The sequence below is a fragment of the Salarias fasciatus genome, chromosome 4 (assembly GCF_902148845.1).
Source record: "Salarias fasciatus chromosome 4, fSalaFa1.1, whole genome shotgun sequence".
NCBI lineage: Eukaryota > Metazoa > Chordata > Actinopteri > Blenniiformes > Blenniidae > Salarias > Salarias fasciatus.
The window spans coordinates 6947029-6959264 of record NC_043748.1 but is presented as its reverse complement, the minus strand read 5'-3'; the positions used below and the strand labels follow the sequence as shown (position 1 = coordinate 6959264).

Below are 12236 nucleotides of genomic sequence, written 5' to 3'. Positions count from 1 at the left end.
GCTTATCTGCCAGTTTGAGTTTTTGACCAGCGATAGATCCATTCTGCTTCGCGGATCTTTCAAAATATCATTGCCACTGTTTGGAGTCTTGCCCTGTCCAAATGAGCACTGGGAGTGAAAATAGCTCTAAGCAGTATTAACCTTCATTTACATTTGGGATGTTTCAATGGTTATTTGCAGATGGTTTCAGAACATTTGCATATTGCATGGTCGTTTCTCAAGCTTTTAGCAGGAAATTTGATGAATTATGGATGTTCGGTGCGAGGGTCCCAATGCTGATCGCCTCTTTGCAACATTCGCATCTCAACAGAGTCCAAAACAAACAGAGAGCCGTATTTTCTAATGCTTCACAGATGTAAACTCCAAATCACTTCATATCAAGTGTCTCGCAGTGCCAGTCTGAGTGCTCATCAGCTTGAATGCAGCATACAGAGATGCTCGTCTTTGTATGCTGATGCATTTGATTGCACTTGTGTGTTCAAATGTACATCCTGCTAGTTTGTAAATTAACGGGAAGACAAAGAGGATCATCACTCGAACCGTGGGTGTAAATCAGACATGCAGAATAAATTAGTGCAGAGTATCATGGCAACAAGTCCGCTGCAAATATGCCGCTTTACATCCCAGTAATAAAGTTTGGCTTGGTGGAATTGTGGGTATGCATGCAGAATCCTCAACTCCCTCTACAATGGCATGACTGATCCGGAGCTCAGAGGGAAGCCGCGGCCGCCCGCTTTAGCTAGCTTTGTGGATGTAGTGTGGCCGATGCTACTTAAAGTAGCAACATCCACCACAGACGCATAACAGTAACAGTCGCCACAGGCATCTTAACTGTAGTTCGTGACCCATAAATACAAGACCACTGTCCAGCGCTAAGTCAAATGTTCTGTCTTTGCCACTGTGTCGCTTTCATTCTGTGTAATTACACCTTTCCTCTGCACAGTAATTAGGGGCCGTTTCAACAAGGATGTGGAATGTCTCCATCTATTTCTCCCCCCCCCCCTTTCTCCTCATCTACTCTATTCCACCCCCACAAAGAAAAACAAAACAAAACACATTTCGATGTGTTTTACTGACTGCCTATGCCCGCCGTTTCTGCGGCACAAGTCACATTTTGAAGCCACGTAAACAAAGCGACTTCACATCAACCTCCTCTGTCAGTGATGGCTACAAAGCCCGCTCGCAGGCAACGGCGTAGCCTAGGATTCAGCGCCGAGATTCTCCAGTCTCCGTCCTTGAAAAAAAGCAATGATGAGTAAAAGAAAGGAGAGAATGTCTCTAAACCATCCACCCCCAGACGTGCAGAGAAGGTGGGTGTGTGGAGCAATAGTCCTCTCTCTGCATCGCAGTCAAAGGCACAAGGAACAAATCTGCCGTTCTACAGGCAATGAATGTTATGATATCTCCTGCAGTGGGTAATGCAATCTTTTCAAGGCCCCGGGCTCCGGCAGGAATAAACTTGTTGAAACACTATGTTTTGGAGGCAGATGTTCGGTAGCTGAAGTCAATTTAAACAGCTTTAAATCAGATATAATAAGATAAGTGGAGCCCGATGTGATGGCATTGGTTAAAAAGATAAGAAAGTAATGGATGACAGCTTCAGTCGAGTGATTCCAGACAACTTCTAATGCACCGCCGCAGGGATATCACAACTGTACATACGGCCGACGAGGCGGGTTTACACTGAACACTCATGAATGAGCATCTATGAAGCACTACCAGATGAGGGTTTATTTTTAATTAATACCTGAAATAAATACATGCATACTGCCAAAAACAAAATAAACCGACTCCTCTCCTCCCGCACTACACCAACTGTGAGTCTTTTAGCACAATGATATGACAGAAACACATAAGAATAATGGCACGTTGTTGCTAAGAGACCACCTGTTCAGATCTCCCACATGATACTGTGGTGAAACCGTAGTTCTCCACTCATCATCAGCACATCATTCATTTGAGCGGAGCTAATGTCACGACGACGACGTTGCAGCCGAGAGAGAAGCCCCTTTATGTAACATGACGTCTCCCAGTCGCAAACGCCGCGTTTCGTGTGAAGGCTGCGCGCTGCAGCAGTTTCACACTCGCGCCCGGCTATAATGACAGCCTCGCACCGGGAGAGCGCGGCAGATCACACCTGATCCGTTTATCATCAAACAGCAATTTTTTGCCTTTGTCATAACAGCCATTTGAGAAAATGGTATCTTATTTTTTTTCCCCCTTTCTCTGTTGACGGTGAGGGAGTGGCGCTGCTGCATGGGAAAATGAGCGCTGTCCTCAGGGTTGGTGTAGGCGTGGCACGCCCTTCCATTCCCTTACCTGTCAGGGTGTGTTCGAAACACGCACCGGGCGCACAACACACTTCCTTTGACAACATTTCCACACAGATACAAACAAAATGACTATTGTTTGAGGCAAAATTGCAAACCTATTCTAACTTTTCGAGCTAAAACTAACACTATTTTTAAGGTCTTGTGACTAACGGCCTTAACACACCAGCCCCACTTGTTTTTAGCTTCCAGTCTGACTAATCTGTTGCCACCTCCCCCTGAACAGGTCACTGGCTCAGACTTCATCCACCGCCATGCTAAGAGGCTTGACCTGGTCCACCAACGCTCGCAGACACCTAGTGACACGACCAGCTGGCGGAGATGACAGGGGTGCAGACAAACACACACTCAAACACGTAAGCAGAGTGCCAGTCGAATCCGTTTCTCCCCGAGATACCGAGCGCTGTGTGTGGAAGTGCCTGAAGAAAAAAAAAAAAAAGTTTAAGTGACTCAGAGAGGATTGCTGGGTTTACAGGGTTGACTCCCCTGTTGACTAAGATAAAGCCATTTCAAAAAAGCCAAGGCGTGCCTTTGGCCTTTGCCAAAGGAACAACGCTTGCAGTGAGAATCAGAATCACCAGTCTCGCCCTCGCTGCGCCCACAGCTCCAGCCCTGTTAAACACACACACACACACTCGAAATGGGCTAACATGAGTCACAGCAGCGCGGTTACCCCCTCTTCTCCCCTGCGATTACTCAGTATCTGCCCAGCTGCTACTGCCGCCGTATGTTTCTACATTTCCTCTTCCTCGGGAGACGTTTGCTTGCATAGAAAGCGGACCAAAACAATTACCGAGGACGAAGGCCATTCAAATGTGCACGGTGCAAAAAGGAAGGGGCAGGGCTGCAGCAGCAGGCAGACAGGGCTGTGTGAGCTAAAATAATTATTTTCCTTATCCAAAGCCGGCGGCTGGAGTTTGTCCAGCACTCAAACAGTGCAAACAATTGGAGCGACCAACAGGTAAAAATCTGCGTGGTGAAGATTACAAATTGAAGGTTCAACAATGAGGCCAGTTCAGCGCTACAGGAAGACAAATTACACGACTGAGCCTCGCCGTCTGAGCCACGGGCCACCGGGGTGAAATGACATACATTTTCTGTTTACATACAGACGATCATTTTTATTACATTCATTTAATTCTAATATAAGAGACTGTATTTTCACGGTTCCCTGAGTGGAGCTGACAATAACACAAAAATAAAGTTGACAGGTAGAATTTCAGTCTCATTTTGCATCATCATATCCATCCATGTTGCTCCCAGCAGACTTCCTGTTGTAGGGAGGTGGGAGATTAATACAAATGATTAAAAATCTGGGCCCTAAAACTAACCAAAGCATGAAGAAATTTTAAAAACAGGTCCCAATTAATAAGCTGTCCAAAAATCAGTCATTGAGACTCCAATATTAAAAGAAAAGCAGCTGGAAGAAAAACTATAATGATTTTCATCCATCTTATGAGTCAAACTGAATTTTTCTGCTCAAACATTGAAGCTCCAATAAACTTTACTCTGTCTCCTCGCGTGCGATGGCAACATAAGAGCCAGAGAAGCAGTGACTGGAGAGAGAAAACTCTGCGTGACCTCCGAGCCAGCGGGTCAGATCCCCGGCGTGGAAGAGGGACTCTGCCTCTCCACTCCGCTGCCCGTCAGCCCCGGCGCCTGTCAGGGCTCTGACGAGGTGCCTCCACCCCTGAGACAGAGCACCACTGGAATACACAACACCGTCTGCAGAGGGGCCCGTGATCCCTGGGGGGGGGGGGGCGGACATTCACACACCTGTAATGCATCCAGGCTGATAAAAGCAACATTAAGTGGGTCTAAACGCAAACGGTGCGTCACCTGCAAGTCACTGCACAGAGCAGTGTGTAAGCGGCTTGGTGGAGGTAGAGTGGCTGAAACACTTCATTCACCTGTTGACTCTGACAGAGCAACTCATCCGTGACACTGTCGGCATAGGGTGTGGGCCCAGCTGTAAGAGGAGTAACCCTCACCATGTGTGAATAACCACAGGGAACTAAAAGGAACCGATTTTAGTAGGATATAGATCACCACTGTGGGGTAAATGACTTGATAACCATCTGATTCAATCAGGGGCTTAAATCTAACATGGTGAACCAGAGGCTGCTGAGGGTTTCAACCAATTTCACAGCCATTTGTCTTCAAACAATAGGGAGATTTGTGGATTAGCTGATTCAAGTGAAGATATTTATCAACAGGCACTGAACTAGAAATGTGTTGCTTTATCCATTTTATGAGAGAAAAGCTGAAATAAAACCAACAGGAACTTGAAATCTGTCATATCTGACAGGGGATTTTGACACAGCAACAGACTGTGCCTCTCCAGTCTTCTCTTTATGCAATTGATGAGTTGACACACGTTGTTCGGAAGAACAGGTTTGAACTCCCCGTTGGAGCTGATGTTTACTTGTTGCAACAGGGCAGCTCAGCCCTCTTCAAACAGACTCCAGGAATGCAGCATTGTTCCCATTTCAGCAAAACTCCACGAAACCGGAGCAGATCCCGCACTACAACCAGCCCCGTGAGGCGGACCCACTGCAAGAAGAGCTCAAGGTGTCCGCATCCATTTCCCCGTCAAGTGCGTAAAAACAGTGTGGAGATGGAAGAAGGAATATTTTTGGGCAAGTGACCAAAAGAGAGAGAGAGAAAAAAAACACCAACTGTGCGTCTGCGCCTCTCCCCAAAGAGATTAGAGAAACTGCGCTTTTAACGCACTTTGATCACTAGTTAAAAAAAAAATTACTAAATCTAAATGTAAACTGACTATTTGTACACGTATCATCATTTATCCCAACTTTAATAATGAGTTGAGCCTCACCTTATAGACATTTTCCGTGAAGCGGTGAACCTCGTCGGTGCGAGACATGGTGAAATCTTCAGCCAGGACCATAAACGGTTTTTTTCCTTTACCCGTGTATCCACGGAAAAAAAATTAAATAAATTGTAAGTGTGAAAATGCGCGAGTTTGAGCTGAGAATGGACGGAGAAGGCGTCCGTGAGGAGTAACGCTGCTGCGCTCCTGAAAGCCACTGAACTCAACACACCTTCTCCCTGCACAGCTGACAGCCCGTGCTGCCTTCACGGACCGCCCTGCGGCTCAGACTTTTCTCTACCGAGAGGTGTTCACGATTCTACTAAAAACAAAAAACAATATATGCAGTAATAATGTCTTTTAAACGCATTCATTTAAATTTCCGTTATATAATACGGCCATTCATTCAAAATGGGCGTGCAGTTTTAGAATATTGACATTTGAGTGGATCGTGAGAGAATGGTGATGATAAATAAGTGCATTGGAGCGATCTGAAATTATAAAGACTGCTAAAAGACGTTGAAAAAGGAAGCATCTTGCTGATGGTGCAACCTGGAGAAAAATATGCACTCGCCACTTTGATGCTCAACTGTAAAATTCCATCATTTCCTACAGTATTTGAATGCAGCCACAGAATTGGGGCTTCCTTCTTGTATCTCAGCATTACTCTAACACTTTGCATGAATAGAAATATTCTTTAAGGATTGAATTCGATTCCTGAATTGTTTTTGCCTGTGTAAATGTAGATGTAAAGGTACCTACTTGTATCAACTAGTTTTAGTTTTTTTCCCCCCAAGGATGCTTGTGCAACCAAAATATCCAACTTATTGGGACATTCGAGGTCAAACAAAAGGGTCATCTTGACATTGTGCTCTCACAGTGACTGCATTGTTTTAGAACAGTAAATAAAAAAAACTCAAGTGTTATTTCCTCACTTGGACAAAGGGTGATTGTTCTGAGAGAAATCCAGCCAAAGGCAACAATGTATTTCTGTGTGAACGCCTTACCTCAAACTTCATTAAACCACTGCAGCTTATGTCTCTGCCATCAGAGTAGCTTAACAGTAGCATGTGGACCTGGACTGTGTGTTTACAAGTCACACCATACCTATGTTTCTCATAACTGGTTTAATTTTCCCTGCTAATCTAACTTTCCAGTGTAGGATTATTCATGTTTTTCACCTGCATGTTAATATATCTTCCTCATCACATTTCAGAGACTTCTGATTTCTTTTTTCTGTCAATCAGCAAGTAGTTGGCTGATGTAATGTGAATGAAGACACCTGTTATGTGTAGTGTGGGGCTGGAAAAAAAAACTAGTAAAGACTGCCCCCTTCTGGGCAATGACTGTCATACAACGAGGTGGCGAAGAAAAAAAAAACACCATTCATAGTCATGACATGTTTTTCATTTTATTGTTACTAAAAAAAAGAAGGAAAAGATAAATGAGCTTGTGAAATAAAAGCCATGGAAGCACACTGTTCCCACAGCTCCATTTAATATGCAAAACAGCTTAAATTAATGGTAAAACATCTAAAAATCCATTATCTTCCTCTGGTATGCCTCGGCACAGCAACAACGTAACACTGCTCGACTAACTCAGAAAAGACACAGAGTAACAGAACATTTCACTTCATGTACTTACTTCAGGGGAACAACGAACCGGAGTACAGACAGTGCCGATCGTGTGAAACGTGTTGAGCAGCACTGATGTGTGCAGGTTCCACACGCTCATATCAAAAATCGGAACAAAGAGACCCTACTCTATTTACCCGGAGCTCAACACTGGATTTAGAGCCACAGAATCGGTGCGTCATGCTGCCAGCATCTCTCTGTCTGGCTTGTTTTTCGCCGCTCTCCTCTCTGGAAAAAAAACACAAATCCAAGACGAAACAAACATCATCGCTGTGCCATCGAATACACACGTGTCGGTTGAGTGAGGAACGCGTTTCGTGGTGTGAAATAATTAAAACAAAATACCTGTACCTGGTTCAGCTTGAGCTGCTTCTGGGACCTCTGGAACGGGCTCAGTGGGGACCTCTGGAAGTGCTACATCTTCTCCCTGTTTCGGCACAAGTGACAGAAATAACAGGTATTACACGCGCCAGCCGGGGTTGCACAAATATATTTAGTGATTGAGCTAAAAACACATATTTAGATCTCTGAATTTCTAGCATTTTTTGGAGATGCAAGCTTAAGCATTCGAGGACAGTATCAATAATATTAATTCAATGCCTGAACAACATGTGTTTTAGAACCGGGGGGAAAGCAAAACAAGGCACACATGTTCCATTTCAGAATGTGGCGCAGAGAAAGCAGGCTGCACGGTGGAAGAGGAGCTAGCAATCTTGCCTCATAGCAACACAATCCACAGTTGAATTCCACTTCGCCGGCCACTGAAGGGGAAACTCTAAATTGCAAATAGATGTTCAAGCTTGTATGAAATTGACTGTTTCTCTAGATTTGCCCTGTGATGGACTGGAAACCTGTCCCAGAGTGCCCTGTGTTTCACCTGGCTTCAGCCCCCTGTGACCCGACCATGGAGATTGGATGAACGCTCAGGAAAGCTTTTTAAAAAGCAAATCGAAAAATAAAATCAACTTCAACTTATGAAAAAAAACTTTAACTTGTCTCAACAGTGCTGATTTTTCTGTAGATAAGATTCAAAAACAAACTCTTATCCATTAGAAAATCAATGTTTTTTGATGAAGCTAGAGGAATCCAAGTGTCTGTCTGGAAGTGTGAAAAGTAGTCATTTGCATAGTCTGATAAGACTTGAGAGCATGTGTCATTAAAAACAGTAATTACATCACAAAAGAAGGAAGAATCAGTGAGGTTTTAATCATAATGAATCAGCCAAATTCATAACCACAATTAGTTTAGTTACAGCCTCACTGAGATAGACTGCAATCACGCTGTGGTCTCATTCAAAATTCTTCCAACGTCTCGAGAATTACTCCGCCTCCTCGAGAAACACATTATACAAGTGTGAGGTCAAAGTGGCAGCATGCAGTTTTGGTATGATATCCACACATGACTCAGCTCTGAATCATAGCTTTAACCACAGCCCTGCTCCAGTGTGGGCGCTAAGTAGCCAATATCCAGACTGTGGTTGTACTTCAAAATGCAACTGCAAATGCTCAACAGGGTGTTGCAGCAAATAAGCATGCACATTCTGCAAACACTTGCTGCACCAGCAAAAAGGTTAAACACACATTCAAACACGCACCTGAGTGATAGCTTCCAGCTCGGCTAACACGGCGTCCTCATCCTCCTGCGTCAGGGATCCAGCCAACATTTCATCAATTTGCTGCAGAGGCAAAGGCGTAAAGAAATGTTAATCAGACGTTTATGTGTGTGCGTTTTATTAAAAGGTTGTAACATACAATCAGGAGGAAAGTCGGAGTGTGTCTAACGGACACCAGAGACATTTACCCTTTGATATTCGATCGCCTCTTGGGTCTCATCCAGGATTCTCTCCACATCTTCTATGGACATGATCTATCACGGACAAGAAAGCAAGCTGACATTACTTGAGGAAAGCATTTTTATTTTTCCCCCTTTACTTTTTTTTTGTTTTGAAAGAAAAGCCCATCATCCCTGCTGGATCACAAATTGCAGAGGCAAGACGTACACACTGTATCGGAGGATGTGCAGCAGTCACACCACTGTAGTCAAGGCTTTTCTTGTTAATCCTTTAATCTTCAAACAATGTGCACGAGCTTTGCTAGCACAAGCCACGAGGCGTCTGTGCAGCTCAGCCCTCACCCAACGAGCATACTGGAGGAGGCGCGCTTATCGGAAGAAACTTGACCATTTTTTAAAGTACGCACTCGCACGTTTAAAGCTTAACAGATCACTTATGAAATGAAACGCATCAATATTTACCTCATGCATACTTTTCAGGCAATCGTTGCCAACCTTGAGCCCCTCGATGACTTTCATCTCTATTTGCATGAACTCAATGTCCTGAACCTGTTGGAAAATATTAGCATGTGAATAAATTCAGCTGAAAAGTTAAATGCAAAAAACCAACGAAGATCAAAAATAATGTGCTGTTCATAAAATATGAAATAGACAGTGGGTTCCGATGTTGCAAACACAGTGAAACACTGAAAATCTCGATTTTTTTACAAGATTAATTTTTTAGGATGTCAGGAGAGGGAGAATAAGTCATCTTCTCATTGCATGGTTGGTAGATCAATTACAAATTTGTCTTGAAGTGTCCTTGAGCAATGCAATGAACCCAAAACTACTCCCTATTACTGTGCGAGCAGTTTCGATGTGAATAAATTGGGAGATATGTCAGATCAGAGAAAGCACGTTGAGAATGCTCAAGCAGTAAAAAATGCACTAAATAAGTAACGCGGAGATTGATTTTAGAGTTGTGGTCGAACTTCAAGGAAAGTGTGACTGCTGTATTGAAGAGAGAACAAATCTGTACCTGATGTGAGTGAGAGGTTGTAAAAACATTAGAAACTCTGAAACTAACCCTCCGCATTCAATCCTGACAATTACTTTCCAAAACAGACACCAAGTACACATCCTGCTTTCAGCCAAGCAATCACAGACACCGAACTGAAAAAAACATTTGTTTTTTTCAAAACGTCCAATATATCTTAATCATTACTTATTTTACCAGAAAAGATATTTCCAAAACTTACCATGCGCTCCAGGTTTGAGATTTGATTTTCAGTCTTGTCTAGAAGCTGATCCTGATATCGTTTTTTCTTAAGGAGCAACAGTGCTTTCCTGGAAAAAAATAAATAAATAAATGATTGCAGCAAGGAGAAGGATTTCACTGAGGGCAAACAGAGAATCTCACACAGAGTTGAACACATACTGTTTCATTTAATACAACTTAATAACTGAGTCTGTACTTTGGAAGCTATAGAATTTTGAAGTACGTGTTTTGGGGTGTGTTCAATGTTGTGCTTAAATACATCTCAGATTCTCAGAAGTAGAATATAAAACCTGCAGACCCTGAGATCTTCAGGAAGAGGTTCAGTCAGTGTTTCAGTGTCAAGAGAAACAAGGTGAAGCAGCTTCATCGCCTGCGGAACAAACTTCCTGAACACCTGACAATTACTGACACACTTACTCCTAATACATTAGGCTTTAAAACTATTTGTATTTTCATGTCCTCTCTTCAACAATAGTATTTACTCCTTATATCACCTTGATCTTAATAAAAATGTTTACTTTATGAATTGTGCCTTTCTTAATTGCTTAGTTTTAATATATATTTCATAATCTTAATTAACACATTTGAAAAGCACTGGGAATGTCTTTGTGTATGAATGGTGCGCTATAAATGATTTTTCTTGCCTTTCCCTGTTTCCAATCAAATCAGCATCTGTTGTGATTGACTTTATTATTAATATTACTGTTTTTTTTTAATTGATTTATGTCTGAACTCACTGCTTTTTGCCATCTTTGAGGAGCTGCTTTGCCAGAAGCCTCTCCTTCTCCAGCTGCACAGTGATTCTCTTCTGGTACTGCTTCAGCTTGTCCCTTTGTTGCTTCAATTGCTGCAGAAAAAGGACACATATCATGTGTTTACTGACTTAAAATAAACATGGAAACGTTTTGCAGCAAACATCATATTTCAAATAAAAAAAGGAAATAAACAACGCAAGTAAATACAATTCAAATATACTTTGATGAGACTATTTATAGATCTATACCATGCTGCATTTGTGAAGACAAAAAGCAATCTAAGCGCCAACACGGCTCACATTAATCCACTGGTGTACAGATAACGGTGCAATGATGCTAACTGCTAACAGCTCACCAAAACCGCTTTATCTTGCTCCGTGACTCGAGAAGGGCGACTCTTTCTCCCAAAGACGTTTCCCATTATTTAGCCACATCCCCGCCACGTCCCTCCCCGTCAACATGCGATGTCTTACTATTTACTGAACATTTTTGTTATAATAACAAACAGCCTCTGACGGCTAGCAGGCTAAGCGGCTACATCATCGTGTCAACACACTTCCGCGTTTCCTACGGCAAGCCAGGCGGGATATAAAAATCAAACACTCAGTAATCAACAATCAATCTTTCAATACCAGTATCCAACTATTACACAATAAACGGAATATTATGCTCAACATTTGATGTTATTGAGATAAAAAATACAAAAAAGGTGCAAATAGCAGGCATGATTATTACATCTTTCCATCATGAACAGAGAAGGTACGTGTGAATAATCGAATAATTAAAATGGTTGCATGGTTTATTAAAGTCTATCAAACAGACTGAAGGATAGCCAACCAACTATTTCAATAATAATAATAATACTAATAATCATAATAATAATGTTAATGTGTGGTTAGGTCATAGCTGAAATGTGGTTGCAGTGAACAAAATATTCACATTTGTTTCAGGTGAAAAATTTTCTCCATAGTTTCAATTTCTTTTCAATATATTCAAATATCCAAAATGCACAATTCAAAATCATGTGTTCTTGTACTGTGAGGGAAACAAAGTGGTATGACTAGCTTGTTCTTACTGGAAAACTATGATGTGGCAGAGGTGGGACTCAAGGTGAGGAAGACGGGCTTGGGATCCACTGTTTGCAGTTTCAAGTCCAACAAAAGTGAAGTGTCTGAGTCCCTGAGCAAAACCTTCAACAACACCCCCCCCCCCCCCCCCCCCCCCAAAATCTACCAGAGCTGCACCACTACATCCTACAAAGTGGATGAAGGAATTTCCCCAAAGGGATTAATAAAGTATGATTCTCGTGCAATATAAATCAAGGAAGCAGCATTATGTGCAGTGACTCAGCTTTGAGACGTCTGGCTCCATTTTGCCTGATTTTAAAAAGGAAAGCAAAGAGCTGGAAGACACTCAGGGGTGATCTTTAATTTCAGATCTGGTCCAAACTTGCTCCCTGTGAGAGCTAAACCCAAACATTTTCAATTTCTTACAATCTGTTATATTATCAGTCCCTTCAGGAAGCTGCGATATCAACAATTAATTTAAATTCAACCAGTCAACGTGAATTCTGCATAGCCTTGCAATTTTGCCCGATCACCGCAGCTTGACGAATTTGCAAGGCTGCATAGAATTCAC

General features: G+C 42.5%; 2 protein-coding genes across 6 annotated transcripts in view; both read right to left on the bottom strand.

Annotated features, from left to right (window-relative positions):
• Positions 1-5383, bottom strand: part of LOC115387638 (brain-specific angiogenesis inhibitor 1-associated protein 2-like) — a 47893-nt gene extending 42510 nt beyond the window's left edge. For all 4 annotated transcript variants that reach the window (XM_030090437.1, XM_030090435.1, XM_030090434.1 and 1 more), the window contains exon 1: positions 5167-5383. In XM_030090437.1, the coding sequence (XP_029946297.1) occupies positions 5167-5238 (72 nt within the window). In that variant the 5' untranslated portion in view covers positions 5239-5383. The remainder of the gene's footprint in view (positions 1-5166) is intronic.
• Positions 5384-6557: 1174 nt separating this feature from the next.
• Positions 6558-11183, bottom strand: LOC115387132 (charged multivesicular body protein 6-like). 2 transcript variants are annotated; one of them, XM_030089711.1, is made up of 8 exons: positions 10954-11183; positions 10581-10690; positions 9824-9911; positions 9048-9134; positions 8595-8660; positions 8389-8469; positions 7140-7221; positions 6558-7022 (listed from the first exon to the last, which is right to left on the bottom strand). In XM_030089711.1, the coding sequence occupies exons 1-8, from the start codon at positions 11017-11019 to the stop codon at positions 6973-6975; spliced, it is 630 nt and encodes a 209-aa protein (XP_029945571.1). In that variant the 5' UTR covers positions 11020-11183; the 3' UTR covers positions 6558-6972. The 2 variants fall into 2 exon arrangements, with proteins under 2 accessions (XP_029945571.1, XP_029945572.1); XM_030089712.1 differs by having other exon boundaries at positions 7146-7221.
• Positions 11184-12236: the final 1053 nt, after the last annotated feature.